We start from the raw sequence: 23,318 nt of genomic DNA on the forward strand, positions 1-23,318 counted from the left end.
CATCATGGGGTGGGTGGTTCACCCATTTCTGTGCAACCCATAATGGGGCACTGTATGTGAGGTTTGCTTCAACTAAAGCCTCCTCTATGTCCTTGTACTGTGGTGTTTGCTCAATTCATGAAGGATCCTTTCGAGCCACTGCGACCTGTAACCTGAAGTACCTGACCTGGAAGGTCATGTTCTTGGTCGCGGTGAGTGACCTTCAGGTGTTGGTGATGAATCCATCATACATGAAGTTCTTTCATGATAGGGTGGTTTTCCGTACACACCCTAAATTCCTGCCAAAGGTGGTGATGGATTTCCATCTCAATCAGTCAGTCATCCTACCCACCTTTTTTCCCAGGCCCCATTCACATCAGGGCGAACAGGCACTGCACACGTTGGATTGCAAGAGAGCCTAGGCCTTCTACCTGGAGCGAACAGCAGGCCACAGGCAGTCCACGCAACTCTTTATTTCATTTGATAAGAACAGATTGGGAGTTGCAGTTGCCAAACAAACCCTATCTAACTGGCTGGTCAATTGCATCTCTTTCTGCTATGCACAAGAGGGGCTGCAACTTGGGGGCCGTATCAAGGCTCATTCTGTCAGAGCCATGGCAGCTTCGGTTGGCCCGATTCCTAAGGGCGATTCCCAAGTCTGAGATCTGCAAGGCGGTGATGTGGAGCTCCCTCCACACTTTCGCTGCTCACTATTGCTTGGACAGAGCTGGCCGACACGATAGCAGCTTCAGTCAGTCTGTCCTCCTTAATCTCTCTTCCAGCTGCAGAACCCAGCTCTTCTGGCCTAGGGCCTCTCTCTTTTTTTCGGGTTCAGGCTGTCTTCCTCTGTTTCCGTTGGCACCTGGTTGGTTGTGTGTTAGTCTGGCTTGCATTTGGGAGCAGACTGTTAGATATTCACCCATGTGTGAGGCCTACCATCCTTCTTCTCCTAGGAGAAAGCAGAGTTGCTTACCTGTAACAGGTGTTCTCCTGGGACAGCAGGATGTTAGTCCTCATGAAACCCGCCCGCCACCCTGCAGACTTGGGATCATTAATGTTTATTTTATTTTTTCGTAATTCTGTGTTACAAGACTGAAGAGGGAGCCCGCATGGATGCACAGATAGTGGAATGCTGGACATGCTCAGTGTGCCGGGCTGCATCTGATGATGTCACCCATGTGTGAGGTCTAACATCCTATTGTCCTAGGAGAACATCTGACACAGGTAAGCAACTCTGCTTTCCCTCCCTTGCTCTTTTCCCCCCCCCATGGATGAACGTATACATGCTGTTTACAGCATTGGTGCTTTTACCTTCAGGGGCAGTTTTCAAAGGGCCTTTTTACGTGGGTAAACAGGTGTTTACCTACTTAAAAACTTTTAAAATTAGCCTTCATGAAAATTAACCTCCTTTTGGCCTGCTTTTTCCTGTGAACAAAAGTTCAAAAGTGTGTATTGGAGCTGAAAAAGAAAAAACAGAAAAAAAGGGGGGCAAAAATTCACATAAGTTTTATCATCAGTGTGTCTAGGGGGAGGGGCTCTTTGTAGACATCATTTGCCTAGAGACCAGCGTTTGGTAGCAGAAATTAGCCATTGTCTGCAGGTCTTCCTGTGCGAGGTAGCTAAAAGCTGAGAGAGATTGTTTTTTCCCTGCAAGCAATCTTAACTGTTTAGTTCCCTCCCTCCCTACCCATCTACCCCGAGTGTACTTTTGTTATATAGTCTTCCCTGGACTCATAGTTCATTATCTTCAATTATTTCATCTCCTATTACATAGTAGTTCCTTACAGCTCAGATAGTAGTAATTTAAACTGTCATATTACTTGTAAAATTTGGTTTTCGTATTCTATGTATTAATCTTTACTGGCTGACACTAAAACTTTTAGTTTTTATTTCAAATATCTATTAAAATCTTTTGCTAGAGCCTAAATTTTACTATAACATCTATAAGATTGTAAGGGATTAATGATAATTTAACAAAATGTCTTTCATTCAGTGCATCAATTGTGATGCTTATGTCCCAAGGCCTATCATTTGGAGAATCAAAGATTGTCCTTTTTGCCTTCAGCTGTCTGCAATTAAAATGGAGCTGATTCATCTGAGGGCGGAATTATCCAGATTTCAATCAGCCTCCCCTTCCTTGAACCATTCAGTATCTCTTGGCAATCTCCCACAGAGGTTTCAAAAATCCAGGAAAATGGTTTATAGTGGGCTCTTGTAGAACAAGATATGTGACAGACACCCACTTTCTCCAAATTTGCAGCATCTTGTGCATCAACCCCCACTCCTACAGAGATGTCAAAAACCCAGGAACAATTGGATAACAGTGGGCTGTGGCAGAATAAGGCCTTTGATGAAGAGACACCCACTCTTCCCACTATTACCCGGTAATAAACAGTGGCTGTTCCCTAAATCAGAGGGAACGGAGGCAGGCTGCTCGGCGCGCGCAAGTTGCACAATTGTGCACCCCCCCTGCGCGCGCCGAACCTGGATTTTATGACATGCGCGTGGCAGCGCACGCGCATGTCATAAAATCCCTAAATCAGCTTGACTAAAAGAGTTTATGGACTTCTCCCTCATAAACGTATCCAAATCTTTTTTAAACCCAGCTACACTGACCACCTTAACCACGTCCTCTGGCAATAAATTCCAGTGTTTAATTGTGTTGAGTGAAAGAATTTTCTCTGATTTTGTTTTAAATGTGCTACTTGCTAACTTCATGGAGTGTCCCCTAGTCCTTGTATTATCTGGAAGTAAATAACCGATTCACATTTACCTATTCAAGTCCTTTCATGATTTTATAGACCTCTATCATATTCTCCTTTTCTTCCTTTATTCTTTTGTCCCTCGCTCCTTCTCATCATACTGTCAAGTCCAGTCCTTTTTCCTCCTTTGTTCTTCTCAGGCATTACACTCACTCTTTTGGTGCAGCTGTCCTCTCTCAGTGTGTCAGGCAATGGTGGCGAATCTCTCCTCTCCGCTGAGATCACCCTGCTTTCTTTTACTGTGTAGCAGTGTCTGATGAAGATTTCTTCCCCATCAACGCTGGACATGTCAGTGCAAGTGGAGGCATCTAATATTTGCGACTGGATCCGCACTCCCTCTCCCCCCAGACCCCTCCAGGTCTGCAGCAACACAATTTTGGGCTCTAATGGCCATGACACTTCCCCCCCCCCCCTTGTTCGTGACACTTCTCGGCCTGCGACAGTGTGGATTAAAATTTCCAGGGAAGTAATAGGCCCCACTCTTAACTCTCCTTACCCATGGGAGCAGCTCAATTAATCACATGTAGCAGCAGCAGCCTGCTCTTTCTTCCCAGCTAAATTTGCTATCATCCTTTCTAGCAGACTCCCTTTAAAGATCTCACAAAACCTAAGTTGGGAACCACTAGGCAAGGTCATTTTTTATATTCGTCACTGCCCACCTGGTCAGCGCATTTTTGCCTTACAGAGTTCAGCAGTCAGCCCATATGTTGCCTGATGAAATGGTTACAAATCTGTTTTCCTGTTTCCTTAAATTCCAGACATACTTTATGGCCTGCTTTAGAGCGCAGTAATACAGACCTAAGGGCACTCATAGCATTTGTCCTTGAACAGGCTTGATAAAGCAATAACCAGCTGTACTTCATTGCACTGTGATTCAAATGTTATATACAATTCTCTGAGAACAAGGAGAGGGGTTGAGTAGGAGAACAAATGGTAGGCTGAACTGGTAAGAGATTGTGTCTTCCTCTAGCTGTGACAAAGGTGGTAGTGCCCTTGAAAGCAGTTCCAGAGACAGTGCCTACATCATTTCATCCCTGCCGCAAATGTGGCAAATTGCTCTCAGTCCAGAGGATAACCAGTTGAATTAAGTGAAATATTAGGTCCTCTAGGATGATGCTAAGGCACATATCCAGTTTAAATGATTGATATTAACCTTTCGTGCCCTTGAGGGTTGGGTTCGGAGTATCTGAGCAACAAGTTGAAATGGTGTATATCAAATCGGCAGTCGAGATCTACTCGGCGAGTATTGCTAGCTGTACCTGCTTTTAGGGTGATAAGATATGTGCGATTATCAGCAGCCCCCATATTATGGAATCCCTTGCTAATAGATATCAGATTGGAACAAGATTAAGATTATGTAACCTTTTGCCATAAGATTAGGACTTGACTTTTCCCTAATCCATAATATTAGATGGTTGATGTTTTTTAATGGGGGCTGGCAGTGTACAATGCATATATATCTTGTCTTTTCCTGTGACCACTGTCCAGTATCATTTGCTGTTCCCAAATTTCACACAAGTAGCAGTATCTGATAATTCTCAATTTATGTAAATGAATAAGTGGTAACTGTGTTTCAAAGAACATTTCAACTTTACCAGCTCAAGTATGGAGAGTTGTCTTCTTTTTTTAATAAAATAATCTTTTCTTCAAAAGTTGGATGTCTGTCTTCTAGGGGTCACTCGTCCAGCTTCCACACAACCCTTTGCAAGCCATTCCTGAAGCCCTTACATGAGCCTAGGGCACCTCGAGAGCTCACCGTGTATTGGAGTTTGGCCAGCAAGGGGCCTGGTGAATTATGGCATTTGTCAAGTGCCTAACTAAAAACACAACTTTTTAACAAAAAGTCATTTCTCCTTTGGGTGCAGGGAGCAATTTAAAGCCAAGCAACTTTCTGCTTGGCATAAGTTAAAGCATGTTTTAAAAAAAACTTTGCATCTTAAACAAATCTTACAACCAGATTTAAGGTTTTCACTGTGCTCCACACAATCGCCAATTTTCAGTGCCTTTCGTAGCTTGAGATCGAGATGTATTTCATCAATGCTTGCAGTGTCCCCTGATCTCCTATCTAGCACACTGTAGCTTTTTCTCTCTGTTCAGCCGTACATCAGGGCGAAAAAAAAGGTAGTTTGGTGGTTCTGAACCAGGGTTAGCAGAATCAGAGGCCTATGCACTGCAGGTGAGGCCACAGAGTGACTTAAACTGTGTTAGCCTGGGATGCAGCCCTGCCCACGAAGATCCAGATTGATCCAGCGGAGTTGTTTTGGCAACTTGATGGTTGAGGGCAGCACTGCAAGAGGGGGCGGGGGGTTATGCGCTGAACCTGGACTCGAATACCAGTGAAGTAAACTGGTATGATGGGACCTAGATTCAAATGCAGTGAGAGTAAATCACTGAACTGGGTTTAGTGCCACAGTTAAGTTGAAGGTGAAAGGAACCTGTGCTTTGCCTATGCCTGGAAATAAAAAACTTTTCAACTACCAAGTAGAACTGTGCATGTCCGAGGGCCCTAACCTGACACCATAACATTGAAAAGAGCTGAATATTATTAAAAGGATTGTTTCCTTTTCTTGCATTATTTATTCATGGGATGTGAACCCAGGCATTGAGACAAACCTCTTTATATGAAAACCTGCAAGCTTTAAAAATACGAGGTGTCTGTTCTCACTGCAAATGACACCAATAGCTCAGCGTGACATCTGTAAAATCTGTCTGCTAACACAGCCAGGGTAATAAACCAGGAGCACATTGACAGTCTGTCTTCAGGCCTTGCTGCCTGCCTCTGTGAACTGGGTAAAATCACTTCATCAATATTTATTTTCCTGATGTGTGGACAGGAGTCCACTGGAGCATTATTTTAGTGTGCATGGAACAGAATGAGAGCAGATCACCTTTCACTGCAGACAACGAGCAAGCCATGGCCATGACAGTTTTTTCTTTTAGAGGGGAAAACCTACACCCCTGTTTTAAAGACCACATGCTATATACAGTTCAGAGCTCCATATCATGTTGCACAAGGTAAAATGCCAGGTCAATGTTCAGAGTCCTTCACAGGGCAAATCTTTTATGAACTTCCGAGAAACTAAATATTTCATGATCATAATTGGAGTGCTGCGGTAATATATTCATGTTCCAGTGTGCGCCTTGAAGATAATTCCCAGTCAGACAGGGAGGCCAGAATTTTTCCTTCAGAGGTTTTCTTGTGCCCAGGTGTATTGAGATCATGGAATTTTGCTACTCTAACAAAACAGGACTGGCAAAAATAATTATGGTCCCCATGCTAAAGTCTTATAGATTTAAAGAGCTTTGGGGAAAAAGTGCATGATGGACCTCTTTGTACAAGTAAATGAGAGTGCAGATCCATGTAATATACCTACAGGGAATACAAATATTGAATCTTCATGAAACGATAGCTTCTTTAATGTTTCTGTAATTTTGTCCAAGTTCACTCCATTTGAATCATTGCCTTTGTTAAATATAGCATTGCCATACCTGGGGTTTGGGTGACTGGAGGATTAGCTCTTGTGCTTTCTTTTAATTGTACTGATAGTTCCAATACTGAAATCGGAATTGTTGGGAAATGTCAGACTTTGTTCTTCGCATAACTAAGCCCGGAAACGCTCCAATCTCCATGTTGTGTTTCCCGCTTTCTTCTCTTGCTTTTTGATGCAGGCTGCTTGGAGCCTGAAAACGAGAGCGTTGACTGAGATGGTCTATGTGGATGAAGTTGATGTAGACCAGGAAGGAATTGCAGAAGTGACCCTGGATGACAACGCTATTGCGCAGGTGGCACGTATGTATCTCCAAAAAAAAAAAATAAACAGGGGTGGGTAAGAGTATGGGGCAGGGGTGAGGCCTGCTTGTTTGCAGCGGTTGCTACCCCTAATTGAGCTGGATGTTCACTTGGATACAGATCCGGCACTGCTCTCTACATTGGTGGTGGGGTGGAGGGGAATTAGGTGGGGTGGAGGAGAATTAGGGCTGGAGGGTACTGGAAGCCAATAGTAACAGGTGGGAGAGAGAAAAAGGAAAAAAAAAGGATAAAGTGCTGGGCAGACTGGATGTGCCGTTTGGTCTTCTTCTGCCGACATTTCTATGTTTCTATAGCAATTTCTCTATTCACAATACTGTTATCAGTAAAAAGTGAGAATAATCTCACTTGTTCTCCGGAAACTGAATTCTCACTTACATCAGACTGTTACATATTATAGGCAAGTCGGAGCAAAAACTCTTTTAAAGCCAATTTTAATGTTTTAACATCATCCAAAGACCTCAATTCAAAAGGAATGAGATTCCATTGAGTTGGTGCTGCTATAGAAAAAGATGTCTCCCTGGTACTAAACAGTTGTGCATGTCGAACTGAAGTGATCTCTAAAAGGTTCAATTGAGATGATCTCAAACATGATACAAACTTGTCAAAATAAACCATAGTAAATGCTCCTTTAACAAAGACATTGATTAGGGCTTGTTCCAGTTCTTGACTGTAGACGCCTAGCAATGTCTAAATCCATATGGAATGTTTTGACTAAAAACCTTGTCTCGGCCAATCAACTATCTGATTCAGAATTTTCAGAGCAAGCTGCTGACAAATAGACTTCCAGCACTGACAGACACTGAATAAAACAAACACTTCTGCAGCCAGGATTGACAGAGCACCATATGGGGCATTGTCAGTGACAAGATCTCAGGGCAAGAAACTGGTTTGTAGGTCCCATGCTTTCACTGCTCATGCCCTGCACTGAGAAGAATTATTATTGACTCACTACTGCTTTCTTCACACTTAGCAAATAGAAACTTTAGATTGGATCTTGGCCTCAGAAGTATCAGAGTTTGATTTTTACGATAGTAAGTTTAACATTAGAAAATTACCTTTAGTTACAGTGGTGGTGTAGAAGATTATGTGTTCATGATCACACTGTGTAGCACAGCATCATTAATTTAATTGGTGATAACATTATTAACCTTCTAGATGGCGGTGGTGGTTGTGCCTCTAAACATCTGGAATATTGGAATTTACTTTTAAAGGAGCACTTCAGCTCAAAGTAACTGAATTGAAATGGCAAAGAAGTAAAACAGGGAGATGTAATTTTTTCAGCCATGACAGTCATGACCAACCTAGCAGAAAGGGATGGTCGGGCTGCCCTCCCACATTGACTACACACCCACATGATAAACACACAAATATCGGGTGACAACTGGAATAAATACATGCTGTATGGCTGCAGCTTTATTTAGTCATAACACCTAACAAGAATGTAGCCCACATACCCAAGTCCTTCTAATGTACTTAATTACATAATGGTCCCTCACCCCACCCTATCCCCTCCCCAGAGCCAGCAGATGATGAATTGCTGGGTGGAGCAGCCTCTTTATGGACTCATCAGGAACTGGGCATGAGCAAGCAAGGTCATGGGAATTCCAGGCGGCAGTATTGGACAGACAATTAGGTGGCAGCGTGCCCAGTACACACAGGGCTGCCAGCCCTCAGGTTCCTAGCACAGCCATATCAGAGGTTGCCAGTTTGATGCCACATCAAGGCCAGATAGGCCCCCGAAACCAATAGATCCTGGATGTGCCTGAGGGGATCCTTAGTCCAAGTATTTCTCTCCTCTTCTCCTTCTCTCCCCCGACTTTTGCTGGGATGAGTTGGGCAAAAGCTTAGAATACAATGGGCATGCAAAACAATCATGACATAACAGGCAGAATAACTCCATAATATGTAAATGTTGTAACTAACTAGTCACCACTATCTATGTTGACCCAAGCTGACACATCAGTACACCACCATTACAATTACGTGCATACGTGGATGGGTAGGCAGGCAACTTGGAGTGCCAGCAGTGCGGGAGACAGAAGAAAGGAGCCGCTTCCTTTATGTTCCCAGCTCTTACAACCCACAGTCAGGTGAACCATGTACAGCAATGTGGAGGCTGAGAGCAGTCTGCACACTCCACTCCATCCTGAGGGGCCAGTGGGACGTGCAATGCTTGCTGGACCCATTGGCCCCTGCTCTCCATCCTCCACCTGCCATATCTAGAACTGCCAGGTGGGGTAACCAACATCAGCTGACCACATCTAAGCTGGAAGGTGGTGCCAGAGGCCCAGCTGCCCTGACCTGTGACTGCCGCTACCACTCCTTGAGCTAGATACAGGCCCCTCCCCATTCCCCTGCCCTCTCCTTCGCCTTTTGCATGGATATCCTGGTTACATACAGCATCCAATTTAACACATTAATTTTGTCCCTTTGTTGTTAGTATCTTTTGTATAACATGCTGTCACGTGCACTCCTTCTGGGAGTATAAGACTCTGCTAATGCTGCTGACAAGTACTAATCCTTAAGTTGTATGCAGAACGATTTTTTCCTTAAATTTCATGGATAGGGAATACAGCACTGGATTGTATGGGAGCATTTGAATCTACTTTTGCTGACTTGCAGGTCAGCTGTATGGAAAGGTCACTTGAAAGGCTTATGTGGAATATAACAGTGTTTTGTGTTTTGTTGTGTAGGTCCTGGAACATCGTTGAAACTACCTGGAACTGGTCAGGTCGGAGGACCCAGTCCCGCTGTCAGGTAAGTGTCAGATGTTTTAATTTTCAGCATACATACCCCATTACTTTATTTTTGAAATCATGAAAAACAGTATGTTTACCAAAGAAACTAAAACATCTGAATATCCAGAGCCCTATGATGTGAGATTTAAGGACCTAAGTGTGTATTTCCAGAAGGCGAGGAGGGGGAAGCGGGGACGTGAAAGCAACACCCAAATACCTAAAAGGTAGAAATGTTCAGAAGGCTAGTGTGCTTCAGTGGAAAAGAAGTTCTAGCAGGAAGCTGAAAGAGGATATTTCTTCATAAAAAGGGTGATGAATATATGAAACAGCTCTTGCTGGAGATAAAGACAAAAACTGTATCAGAATTCAAGAAGGCCTGGGAGAAGCACAGAAGATTCCTAATCCCGAGGAAGTGAAGAGAAAACCAGAGCTCATCTAGGCTCTGTGGCATTGCAGTTGGAAGGGAAAATTAACAGATTCCATCCACTGACCTTGAGATCTTTATCTGCCATTATTTCCTTAGTTTCTAAACTTAAATTTGGGACAGACTGTTCTAACATTGTTGTCATTAACTGTTGATTTGAATGTTTTGAAAATATAAGAATATTGTGCAATATAAAGCAATACATTTAAACTTTAAAATCAGGGGCTGGGTGGGGGGGGGGGGAAAGTTCAGTGGGAGCGCTGGGCACTGCCATACGGTTGTCCTGGGTTGAGTGAGGCTGGGGATGCTGTGAAGGCGACATTCGCATCCCCTGAGGAGAAGGAGTCCCAGTCATTGTGCAATGGCGACACCTAGTGGCTAGATTTAGGACCCACGATTACAGGGGCTCTTGAAAGAGCCCTGCTGCATGACCCCAGACTGAGGCTTAAGTAGTTACCCAGCTATATGGCGGTGTCTCAAAATTATTCTGCTCAGAGCAACTGAAAGTACCGACAGGCTTTCACACTGCACCTACTGCACCTACTTTAGATTAACAGGAGCTGTTTCTGGGGCTGTGTTTAGGTCAGGGAGCAAAAGTGTATGTTTGGATTTTCAAATGTACGCACAATGTTTTGCTCTTGTTCTGCCACCCACAGCTGGGCATTATACAGGCACTCTTGTGCCTGCATGCCCAGTAGGCAGTATTCAAAGGGAAATGGGTTGGTTTACTTTTGAAAACTGGCTACAAGTTGTGTGGGTACAAAAGTGCTCACAATAACACAGACTGCTGAAAATTCTCCCCTTAGTACATAGCGTGATCTCAGGCTTAAGTATGCCGAGAGATCTTGTGTTACTCAAAAAAGCAGAAAAGGTGTCTTGGAAGTGCAACAAATCAAGGGAAAAAAATTGGAAAGCTATGACTACTAATGCTCGTAGCTTGGGCAGTAAAATCCTAGACCTGCAGATCCTAATGATGGAGGCAGACTTGGACATTGTTGCTGTTATGGAGACATGGTTCATGGATTCTCATGCTTGGGATATGGCCATACAGGGCTCTAACTTAAGAAAGGACAAGAGAGGACAAAAAAGGGGGAGGAGTAGCTCTTTACATCAAAAACAATATCCAAGCAACTGAACTGCAAGTAAGGTGGGGTAGTGAGGAAGCATTATGGGCCATCCTAAAAAAAAATGATGATACTTCCATTTTTACTGGAGTGGTTTACAGGCCTCAGACTCAAATGTAAGAACCAGACCGAGATCTGGTTGAAGACATCCAAAAGTTGGGAAAGAAGGGAGAAGTGCTGATTGTTGGAGATTTTAATCTGCCAGATGTAGACTGGAGAATCCCTTCTGCAGAAACTACCAGAAGTAGAGAGATAGAGGATGCGCTGCAAGGAGTCTGTTCAAAGAAATGGTAATGGAATCCACGAGGGAGGGAGTTAAACTTGACCTAGTGCTCACTAATGGGGATAATGTGTCTAATGGCCGGGTGGGTGCCCACCTCTGCACCAGTGATCATCAAACGGTATGGTTTGATATCACAAATAGGATACAGAGAAATCGCATGAAGACCCGAGTATTGGATTTAAAAAATACAGACTTTGTCGAAGTGGGGACATATCTGCAGGTAGAACTAGAAGACTGGGAGAAAATGAGAGAGGTGGAACAACAGTAGGCCAAACTAAAAGGAGCAATTACAAAAGAAACAAATCTATACGTTAGAAAAGTAAACAAAAGCAAGAGAAATAAGAAACCGATCTGGTTCTCAAAGGAGGTGACTGATAAAATAAAAGCTAAAAGAACAGCATTTGAGAAGTATAAAGGATCCCAAAAAGAGGAACACAGGGAAGAATATCTGGTGAAACTGAGGGATACGAAGAAAGTAATCAAGAAAGCAAAATGTCAGGTGGAAGAAAGGATTGCCAAAGAGGTAAAGTGAGGTGACAAAACATTTTTCAGATACATCAGAGAAAGGACTGAAGTGGTATATTAAAACTGAAAGGTGACAATGATCAATGTGAGGAGAGAGATGAAGAAATGGCTGAAATTTTAAACAAATACTTCAGTTTGGTGTTCACTAAAGAAGACCCTGGAGAAGGATCGTTGCTAGTTAAACAAGTCTGTGGATGGGAGTGGAGTAGATGAACCGTTTACAGAAGAGAATGTATGGGAAGAGCTAGGAAAACTGAAAGTGGACAAGGCCATGAGGCCGGATGAGGTACATCCCAGGATACTGAGGGAGCTCAGGGATGTGCTGGCGGGTCTGCTGAAGGACCTATTCAATAGATCTTTGGAAATGGGAGTGGTGCCGCAAGATTAGAGAAGAGTGATGGTGGTCCAGCTTCACAAGAGTGGAGAGCAGAAGGGAGGCTGGAAACTACAGGCCAGTTAACCTCATCTCGGTGGTGGGAAAATTAATGGAGACTCTGCTGAAGGAAAAGATAGTGAACTATCTACAATCAGGAGGATTGCTGGACCCCAGGTAGCATGGATTCAGCAGAGGAAAGTCCTATCAGACAAATCTAATTGATTTTTTTGATTGGGTGACTAAATAATTGGATCGAGGAAGAGCACTTGATGTTCACTACTTGGATTTCAGCAAGGCTTTTGATACGGTTCCGCATACAAGGCTTCTGAATAAAATGAAAAGCTTGGGAGTGAGCGCCAAGGTGGTGGCATGGATTGCAAACTGATTGACTGATAGAAGACAGCATGTAATGGTAAACAGAACCTACTCTGAAGAAAGAGCAGTGTTAAGCGCAATGCCACAAGGATCTGTTTTGGGGCCGGTCCTGTTCAATATCTTTGTGAGCGACATTGCGGAAGGGATAGAAAGTAAAGTTGGTATATTTTCTGATGATACTAAGATCTGCAACAGAGTAGACACACCGGAAGGAGTAGAGAGAATGAGATGTAATTTAAGGAAGCTGGAAGAATGATAGATATGGCAGCTGGGATTCAATGCTAAGAAGTGCAGAGTCATGCATCTGGGGTGTGGTAATCCAAAAGAGCTGTATGTAATGGGGGGAGGGGGAAGGACCATTGTGCACGGAGCAAGAGAAGGACCTTGGGGTGATAGTGGTTAGAAGCAGTGTGGGATGCATAGAGAGGAATAACCAGTAAGAAAAAGGAGGTGATAATCCCCTTGTACAGGTCTGTAGTGAGGTCTCAGATGGAGTATTGTGTTCAGTTCTAGAGACCGTATTTCAAGAGACAGAGACAAGATGGAGGTGGTCCAGAGAAGGGCGACCAAAATGGTTGGGCGGGGGGGGGGGTCCTCCATCAAATGACTTATGAAGAGAGGTTGAAGGACCTAAATATGTATACCTTGGAGGAGAGGAGGTGCAGGGGAGATATGATACAGACCTTCAGATACCCAAAAGGATTTAATGATGCACAATCGACTTACCTTTTCCGTTGGAAAGAAATCAATAGAACTACGGTTCACGTAATGAAACTCCAGGGAGGAAGACTCAGAACCAACGTCAGGAAATATTTCTTCATGCAGAGGGTGGTGGATGCCTGGAATGCCCTTCCGGAGGAGCTGGTGAAGACAAAAACAGTGAAAGATTTCAGAGGGGCATGGGATAAACATTGTGGATCCTTAAAGGCTAGAGGGTGGAAATAAAGAAAAGAGTGCATGGGGGTAACTTGCTGATGTGGTGGTTACTACCTTAATCCAATAAGCCTTCATACTGTTGATTCAACTCCATTGTTGCTCTCTACTATAACGGCTGAGGGAAAAGATGAAAAGGGGAATTATATTCAGACAGCAACCAACAAGGACATTGAATTTTACAGTTTGAGAAAACAAGTACCGTATTTTTCGCTCCATAAGACGCACTTTTTTCCCCCCAAAAGTGGGGGAAAAATGTATGTGCGTCTTATGGAGCGAATATAAAAAAAAAAACCAAACAAAAATCTAACAACCCCCCCCCCGACTCCCCCCAAGACCTGCCGACTTAATTTCCTACAACCCCCCACCCTCCTGACCTGCCGACTTAATTTCCTACAACCCCCCACCCTCCTGACCCCCCCCCCCACCAGACCTGCCAAACGTCCCTGGTGGTCCAGCGGGGGTCCAGGAGCGGTCCGGGAATGATCTCCTGGGCGTGAGCTGTCGGCTGCCAGTAAACAAAATGGCGCCGACGGCCCTTTGCCATCACTATGTCACTGGGACCGACCGCTGCTATTGGTCGGTCTCAGTGACATAGTGAGGGCAAAGGGCTGTCGGCGCCATTTTGATTACTGGCAGCCGACGGCCCAAGCCCAGGACACCGCTCCTGGACCCCCGCTGGACCACCAGGGACGTTTGGCAGGTCTTGGGGGGGTCAGGAGGGTGGGGGGTTGTAGGAAATTAAGTCGGCAGGTCTTGGGGGGGGTCAGGAGGGTGGGGGGTTGTAGGAAATTAAGTCGGCAGGTCTTGGGGGGTCAGGAGGGTGGGGGTTGTTAATTTAAAGGGTTGGGATGGGGGGTTTTTTTGGGGGGAGGGGTTCCCAGAGAAAGAAAAGTTTTCTGATCTGGGGAGTGGACCGAAATGGCCCTCCCCAGACCCGAAAACAAAATGGGGAGAAAAAAAAAAGCTATGCACTCCCCTAATTTGCTCCATAAGACGCCCAGACGCAGAGCCGGTTTAGCACAATTTTTTTTTTTTTATTTTCCCCATCTGAATCCTAGGTGCGTCTTATGGTCAGGTGCGTCATATGGAGCGAAAAATACGGTAACTTGCTGTTACTACCCTTGACCAATAAGCCTGGTACTTTTGATGCAACTACAACATTGCTCTCTGCTTCAGCGGCAAGAGATAATGGGGAATTGGACTCGGACAGCAACCAACAAGGGCCCTGACTTTGATGGTTTGGGAAACTAAGGATGGAGGTGACCTATGACCTGTATGGCGCAGCAGATATTACCATAGGCTTGCTGGGCAGACTGGATGGACTGTTTGGTCCTTTTCTGCCATCATATTCTATGTTTCTATGTTCCCTGTCTGTTGCTCCTATACCCTAGAGTGGTTATGGGAGAGCAGCATGCTCTTGCTACAGTTTTCTAATTGTCACAACAGGGTATATGAGGGTAATCAGGTGCCATAAAACTCCTGTGGAACCCGACTTCCCCATTTCTTACATGCTTGTTATCGTTCTAATGTAAACTGAAGTGATATGTAACTTGTTACATGAATATCAGTATATAAAAGTGCTAAATAAATAGGTAGGTGCTGTACAAAACTCTTGCAAATACCAGACAGTAACCACAGCTAGTAATGTACCATTTATTTTACCTGCATGTAAGGAATCAGGCATAGCCAATCTGAAAAAATCAGGAAAAACAGGCCAGTATATCATTTCAGTTATTCCCCATTAAACAGTAGCTCATTACTTAATATACAGCTATTTATTGGTGCTTAGCACCTTGGGTGGTCTTACTCGCAACATGATGTATTTCCAGATAAGGTAAAACTCAGACTCTGACCCGTAAAAGCTTTGTTAGTTATCTATATTTATAGCAGATTCTATACCCTATGAATAATAAAATTATGTCTACATACCATCTTTACTTCTCTAGAAGTTTTACTGCTAGTAGTAAGCAAATTCTTTCTGATAGTAGTCCTGGTTAGTGTAGAACACTGTCTTTGGCTTCAAGACATCAGATGGAAACTCCATTCTGATGAGGGCATTAACATTACCAACCAATTCAGAGAGGTACGCTGGAATAACTCCTATTTTCTTAGAGCTGACAGTTTAACTCCTGGTCACAGGTGGAGTAAACTTTCCAACACGAGGAAAATGTCAGAAATGTCCCCACTTTGGAGGGGGCACGATTCATTCCATGTGAGAGATGGCAGCCCCAGGTGTGGAAGCAGCCGATGGAGTGAGAAGTAAAGAGTGGGGCATTGATCCGAGGCAGCTGAGGAATGGCTGTGACAGGCAGTTCTACATCCCCCCACCATCCCCTAAGTTAAAATATGCATTCAGCCTGTGCTGAACGCATGTTTTAACACATTTTAGAAACATTTTAACTCCTGATGCATTCTACATTGGGAATTAAAAACAATAATTTTAATCTATGTGTTAAAACTGTGCGCTGAAGTCCAGTCCATTTCTTAATGCACAGATTATTATATCGGACTGTCGATGAGACCTGCATCCTGAGCTTAGCGTGGCATTATAAAAAGCACAAATAGGCCAAAGGGCAGCTTTCTAAGATTCTACACCCTCAAATTATGATGATAAAATTTTTTAAAAGCCCTAACATTTTCTCCTTTTGAGCCCTAAATACCCAGGGGGAGGATCCAGGAGAAGTCATTTCAGACAGGCCAACTTGTGAGTCATCTGGACAAAATGAGTTTAAGGTTTAAGCACGCACTGTATTTGCTTTCCTTGGATTTATCTTTTGGTTAATTTCTTGTTTGTACCTTGTCGTGCTCATAGCACTTTGAATGTTCTCAACTAGTTCCACTATGACGCTGGTTTGTTCTCCGCAGACCTATAACTCAATCAGGAAGACCCATCACCGGTTTTGTGCGGCCCAGTACCCAGTCTGGGCGACCAGGCACTATGGAACAAGCCATTAGAACTCCAAGAACTGCCCACACTGCTCGCCCTGTTACCAGTGCATCCGGAAGATATGTCCGACTGGGAACGGTAAGCCAGAATTGCCTTATTACTTCAAAGAAGGAATCTTGGTTTCTCTTTTTCTCAATATTTTTAATGGAATCATTTGACCCACCTAAGGAAAGTACTCAATCAGAATTCCTACAGCAGCCTGTGGTGTCCACGTTCAAGGCTGCTTTTCATCAGGGCTGATGGGGTTCAGACAGGTCATGGAAGTGACATGCCGAGGGCCCTGGAGAGAGGAAACCTCAAGGCCAAGCACTTCAGGATTAACGTCTCTTGTCGTAAGAAGCATTGAAGCAGCACCACTGTCTGTTTTACACTGAAGCATACCAAAGTTTTTCCCGAACTGTTTCCTGCAGAAATGCGTGAAAATCTTACCTTGGTATTACAAGATAATGTAATGCATTCGTTGCATTAACAAATGGCGAAAGACACTTTGGGGTAGATTTTATAAAACTACACCTGCACATATTTTGTTCGCGCACCAATCTACCCCTTCATTTGGAGAAAGTGGCCTAATTCTTGCCCAGTCATAAATTCTTAGGTCTGCAATGATGTATTTTTTTCCTTGGCCAGTATTACTCTCATGTAGTTAATTCAAACTCTTTTTTTTGTACTGCATACCAAATGTTATAAAAATGAAAGGAAGTGTGGTGCGTAGGTAATCAGTGGTTAGGAGAATCATGCTGGCTACAGATGTAACAGTCAGAGCTGAATTTACAAATTTAAAAAATAGCATGCAGTAAAAGTACGTGAAAAACAATTGGGGTGATATTAAATAAGAACATAAAAATGTTCACGTTAGACTAATCTGGCTAGTTTAGAGTCATATTTCCTTTGACAGAATTCTGGTTTTAATACTTTGTCAAAATACAATATCACACTTAAAACAGGTAAAACAGTTTAAAGGGTTTGAGCTTATTTATCTTTAACAGAACGCATGTGGGGTAACCATAAGCAAATTGCTGGGCAGACAGGCTGGAACGTCTGGTCTTTATCTGCTGTCATTACTATCGGACCGATACAGTACAGTGTGCTCCGACGGAGCTCCGACGGAGCGCACTGTTAACCCTCGTTAACAGTTTTTGACGCGCTAGCGTTACCCCCTTATTCAGTAAGGGGTCAAAAACGCACGTCCAACCCCCCGAACCTAATAGCACCCGCAACATGCAAATGCATGTTGATGGCCCTATTAGGTATTCCCGCGCGATTCAGAAAACAAAATATGCAGTCAAGCCGCACATTTTGCTTTCAGAAATTAGCGCCTACCAAAGGTAGGCGCTAATTTCTTCGGGCACCGTGAAAGTGCACAGAAAAGCAGTAAAAACTGCTTTTCTGTGCACCCTCTGACTTAATATCATGGCGATATTAAGTCAGAGGTCCCAAAAGTTTAAAAAAAAAAAAATTTGAAGTCAGCCCGCTGCTGTCGGGTCGAAAACCGGATGCTCAATTTTGCTGGCATCCGGTTTCCGAACCTGTGGCTGTCAGCGGGCTCGAGAACCGATGCCGGCAAAATTGAGCGTCGGCTGTCAAACCCGCTGACAGCCTCCGCTCCGGTCCAAAGGGAGGCGCTAGGGACACGCTAGTGTCCCTAGCGCCTCCTTTTGCCTGTTTTTACCGCCAGGCCTAATTTGAATAGTGAATCGCACGCACAGGAGAGTGGCCTGTGCGCGCACCAGGAGAGCGGGTGTTCGCCCGCTCTCCCGCAGACTTTACTGTATCGGCCCGTATGTTACTATGTTACCCTAAAGAGAGGTACTCAAGGCGTGACTTCATAGCAACGTTCAAATTCATAAAGGAGAGAGACTGCAAGAATTAATAGGTTTACATTAAGGATGTTAAATATTAAACAATTGGTAACCAGGCTATCATCTGTTTCAAAAGGATAAGATTGGCAGGAAAGGGGGAGTAACTCTTTATCGGGCCAGTGGAGCGCACTGTTAGCCCGGGTTTGGCTGCGCGTTTTCGACGCGCTAGTTTTTTCCCTTATTCAGTAAGGGGTAATAGTGCGTCGAAAATGCACGGCCAACCACCCCAAAACTAATAGCGCCCGCAACATGCAAATGCATGTTGATGGCCCTATTAGTTATTCCCGCGCAATCCAGAAAGCAAAATGTGTAGCGAAGTCGCACATTTTACTTTAATAAATTAGCGCCTGCCCAAAGGTAGGCGTTAATTTCTGCTGGCGCCGGGGAAGTGCACAGAAAAGCAGAAAAAACTGCTTTTCTGTGCACCCTCTGACTTAATATCATGGCGATATTAAGTCAGAGGTCCCAAAAGTTTAAAAAAAAAAAAATTTGAAGTCAGCCCGCTGCTGTCGGGTCGAAAACCGGATGCTCAATTTTGCTGGCATCCGGTTTCCGAACCTGTGGCTGTCAGCGGGCTCGAGAACCGATGCCGGCAAAATTGAGCGTCGGCTGTCAAACCCGCTGACAGCCTCCGCTCCGGTCCAAAGGGAGGCGCTAGGGACACGCTAGTGTCCCTAGCGCCTCCTTTTGCCTGTTTTTACCGCCAGGCCTAATTTGAATAGTGAATCGCACGCACAGGAGAGTGGCCTGTGCGCGCACCAGGAGAGCGGGTGTTCGCCCGCTCTCCCGCAGACTTTACTGTATCGGCCCGTATGTTACTATGTTACCCTAAAGAGAGGTACTCAAGGCGTGACTTCATAGCAACGTTCAAATTCATAAAGGAGAGAGACTGCAAGAATTAATAGGTTTACATTAAGGATGTTAAATATTAAACAATTGGTAACCAGGCTATCATCTGTTTCAAAAGGATAAGATTGGCAGGAAAGGGGGAGTAACTCTTTATCGGGCCAGTGGAGCGCACTGTTAGCCCGGGTTTGGCTGCGCGTTTTCGACGCGCTAGTTTTTTCCCTTATTCAGTAAGGGGTAATAGTGCGTCGAAAATGCACGGCCAACCACCCCAAAACTAATAGCGCCCGCAACATGCAAATGCATGTTGATGGCCCTATTAGTTATTCCCGCGCAATCCAGAAAGCAAAATGTGTAGCGAAGTCGCACATTTTACTTTAATAAATTAGCGCCTGCCCAAAGGTAGGCGTTAATTTCTGCTGGCGCCGGGGAAGTGCACAGAAAAGCAGAAAAAACTGCTTTTCTGTGCACCCTCCGACTTAATATCATAGCGATATTAAGTCGGAGGCCCCAAAAATAAAAAAAAAATAAATTTAAAATCGGCCTGCAGCCCGTGGGTCGGAAGATGGACGCTCAATTATGCCGGTGTCCGATTTCCGAACCCATGGCTGTCAGCGGGTTTGAGAACTGACGCGGGCAAAATTGAGCGTCGGCTGTCAAACCCGCTGACAGCCACCGCTCCTGTCAAAAAGGGGGCGCTAGGGGCACACTAGTGTCCCTAGCGCCTCTTTTTATCACGTGGCCCTAATTTGCATAGGCCACCCTCCTGAATCGCGCGCCCAGGAGTGTGGCCTGTGTGCGCGCCGGGAGAGCGGGCGCCTGCCGGCTCTCCCGCGCGTTTTTCTGTATTGGTCTGTATGTAAAAAATAATATCAAAGCAACAGAAATGGGGGGAGTATGGGGGAAAGGAGGAGATGCTGTGGGCTCAGTTGGAAAGGAATGAATGCACTTTAATTTACACTGGAGTGGTCTATCGGTTAGATCTCTGGACAGAGATCTAACCAAAGACATCCAAAAGGCGAGAAAGGAGGGAGAGGCTGGTGTTGGTGGGAGTCTTGAACCTGCCAGATATGGATTGAAGTATTTCATTGGCGGATTCTGTTAAAAGTAGAAAGATCCATCAGACAATATGGCTTAATATAGCAGCCAAGGCAGAGGGGAATCGTACAAAGCTGAAAGCCATGGGTTGCAAAACTACCAACTTTGGTACAATGGAGAAGTACTTAGTGAGGCACTGGCAGGGTCAGAGGAGGTGTGTGAAACACTAAACTAAAAGGAGAAAGGCGCTAAGACAAGTGCGACGGATCTTTGTCAGGAAAATCAATAAAAGGAAGAGGAAGCTGGTAGAGTTCCTTAAAATGTGGCTTAAAATGTAAGGGCAAAAAGATTAGCATTCAAAAAGTAAAAAGAAGCTCAAAAGGAAGAACACAGGACAGACGTCTGGACAACAGAATCACAAATGCAAAAAAGGATGGCTGAAGTGAGTGACGAGACTTTCCTCAGGGATCTTAGTGAAAGAAGGAAGGCCAGAGGTGAGATTGTAAGACTGAATGGAAACAAAGAAATGTGTAGAGAGAGATGAGAAAAAAGGAAAAATGTTAAACACATTCTTCAGTTTTCACTGAAGAAGGGGTTAGCAAAGAACCAGTTATAGTTACCAAGGGACAGGGCACATACGAGAGAAGGATAGATACACCACCATTTAATAGGAAAACTGAAAGTAGACAAAGGCATGGGGTAAGAGGGCATGCATGCCTGGAGACTATGGGGGCTGGAGATGTCTTGATGGGTCCACTGAAGGACCAGTTAGATCTTTGGAGCTGGGCGGATGTGGACTGGCTTCATAAAAGTGGTAACAAGGAGGAAGTTGGAAAGTACAGGCCTATCACTTAGCTCAGTGGTGGGAAAATAGATGGATACTCTACCGAAAGAAAGAACAGGGAACTATCTGCAATCCAGTGCCCAGTAGAATCCAAGGCAGCATAGTTTTACCAGAAGCAGATCAAGTCAGATCAGTCTGATTGATTTCTTTGAATGGGTGACTAGAGAATTAAATAAAGGGCATGACCTAGATATGGTTTACTTGGGTTTCAACAAAGCTGTTGATACTCATTTGTAAACTGATCAGTCTGGGAGTGGGTCCCAAAGTGGTGGATTAGATTAGAAACTGACTGACGGTACACCGCACACTGTAGTGGTAAACTGAATTCACTCTGAAGAGAAAGAGGTGATTGGTGAGCAATACCGTGGAGGAGCTAGAAGGAAAAGTTCCCCTCAGGAAATAGGCCGCATAAGAACATAAGACTTGCCATACTGGGTCAGACCAAGGGTCCATCAAGGCCACCATCCTGTTTCCAACAGTGGCCAAGCCAGGTCACAGGCACCTGGCAGGATCCCAAGCTGCTTATCCCATGAATAAACAGTGAATATCTGTAACTCCTTAATAATGGTTTATGGACATTTCCTCCAGGAACCATTTTTAAACACAGCTACACTAATAGCTTTCACCACATCCTCTGGCAACAAATTCCAGAGCTTAATTATAAGTTGAGTAATTATCTAAGAAAGCTTGAGGGGTGGTTGAATGCTTCACAATTAAGATTCAGTGCCAAAAACGGCAGAGTCCTGCACTTAGGTGCAGAAATCTTTGGGAGTGGTATGTCATAGGTGATGAAGAGCTGATGTGACCCAAGCCAGGAGGAAGACCTTGGAGTGATTACGATGTGGTGATCTGAAAGTAGCAAAACCATATGAGGAGGCAGCGGCCAGAGCCAGGGGGATGCTGAAGTGCAAAGGCAGAGGCATAACCACTAGAAAAAAAAAAGGTGAGAATGCCTTTTCACTGGTTATTGGTTAGGCCCCATCTAGAGTACGGTATTCAGTTCTTCAGGCTGTACCTCAGAAAGGACATAGAGAGGCTAGAGGTCCACAGAGAGGCAATCACAATTATGTGGGGTCTGCACCAAAAGCCCTATGAGATGAGACTGAATGACCTCAATATGTGGGAAATTATATAGACATTTAAACACCTGAAATGCACAAGATGCAAACCTTTTTCAGAGGAAAGGAAATTGTAAAACTAGAAGTCATGATGAAAAACTCCAGGGGATAGACATAGAAACAATGTCAGGAAGCAGTTTTCATGGAGAGGATGGTGGATGTCTGGAATGCTCTTCCAGCGGATCCCTGGAGACAGGGGATGGTAATGAAGCATCGGATAATCTGCATAGAGTAGCAGTTCAACCCATAGCAGGCTACGACTGCATGGTGTTTCCAGGAATGCACTGGGATTTCCCCATGCAAAGTGGCAGCTTTAGCTTTAAAGAGCACTGGACAAATTGGATGGGCCATCTTGGCCTTTTATCGGCTGTCGGTTGTTAAAAGGAGTTTGTCCTGCTAAGTTCTGGGTTTTTTTTAGCCGGATAAACCTGGAGTTTTCAACATTCCTTTGCTGACCAGATAAGACTGGTTGTGGTGGAGCGCAGATCTAACGTTATCTGAGTAATCTTACTTGTGCAACTTTAAACCTAACTGGGTGTGTTCAGTGGGATTTGTCTGCCCCTGAGTATCCCAGCCCAATTTAGTAGGGTAAGTTAGAAAAAAGTAATGGGCTGTAGTGGCCTGTCACCAGTCCCCAAGTCATAAAAATAAAAATGGTCACTGCCATAGTGGCCTTATCACCCTCCCCCTTTTCTTAAAAAAGTGATGCACTACCCCCAGCACAAATCCCCAGCGGGAGGCGGGCAAGCTCTTATCTCCTTCCACAGGTTGAATCTTAAGTGCTGGTACCTGTCGGCCGTACAGGCACTGAGCTATTCACCCCACAGGAGGAACTAAGAGCTTTCCCTACCCTCGCTTGGGGTTTTGGGAAGTTTTAGAGGCTTAGGAGTAATGCCTCACTTTTTAGGAACGGGAAGGGGCGATCAGGCCACTACAACAGCAACCTTTTTCTTTCCAGTGTTGGGGGATGGGGGTGGCGGATGTGACTGCTATAGCCCATGACTTCATGACTTTTTTTTTTTTTTCAAAAAATATTCAGTAGCTGCTGAGTGGCAAAGTTATCCCGATGATGATTTTAACTGAGTAGATGACCTGGATAAATTAGCTGTTTGCTCACTTACTGAAAATTGACTTCCGTTACTGGGGTTAATAAAATCTGGCCCTATCTGCTGCGGGGATGGTCAGGAGTAAGTCTGGCCCGAGTTGGGACTGACTTTCATGCTTTCTGTTTGGGAGTTCCAGGCATCAGTCTGGGCCTATTTGAGATCACACCTGACCTCATCATGCCTTCCTGCTTCAGCCCCTTGCCTCCTATTGTTTGAACAGTTAATAG

General features: G+C 44.5%; 1 protein-coding gene across 3 annotated transcripts in view; it reads left to right on the forward strand.

Moving 5' to 3' along the window:
* The window catches only part of TTC8 (tetratricopeptide repeat domain 8), a 167,321-nt gene that overhangs the window by 61,150 nt on the left and 82,853 nt on the right, over positions 1–23,318 (forward strand). For all 3 annotated transcript variants that reach the window (XM_029597759.1, XM_029597757.1, XM_029597758.1), the window contains 3 exons: positions 6,411–6,531; positions 9,246–9,309; positions 16,199–16,358. In XM_029597759.1, the coding sequence (XP_029453619.1) occupies positions 6,447–6,531; positions 9,246–9,309; positions 16,199–16,358 (309 nt within the window). In that variant the 5' untranslated portion in view covers positions 6,411–6,446. The remainder of the gene's footprint in view (positions 1–6,410; positions 6,532–9,245; positions 9,310–16,198; positions 16,359–23,318) is intronic.

The sequence above is a fragment of the Rhinatrema bivittatum genome, chromosome 4 (assembly GCF_901001135.1).
Source record: "Rhinatrema bivittatum chromosome 4, aRhiBiv1.1, whole genome shotgun sequence".
Classification (NCBI taxonomy): Eukaryota; Metazoa; Chordata; class Amphibia; order Gymnophiona; family Rhinatrematidae; genus Rhinatrema; species Rhinatrema bivittatum.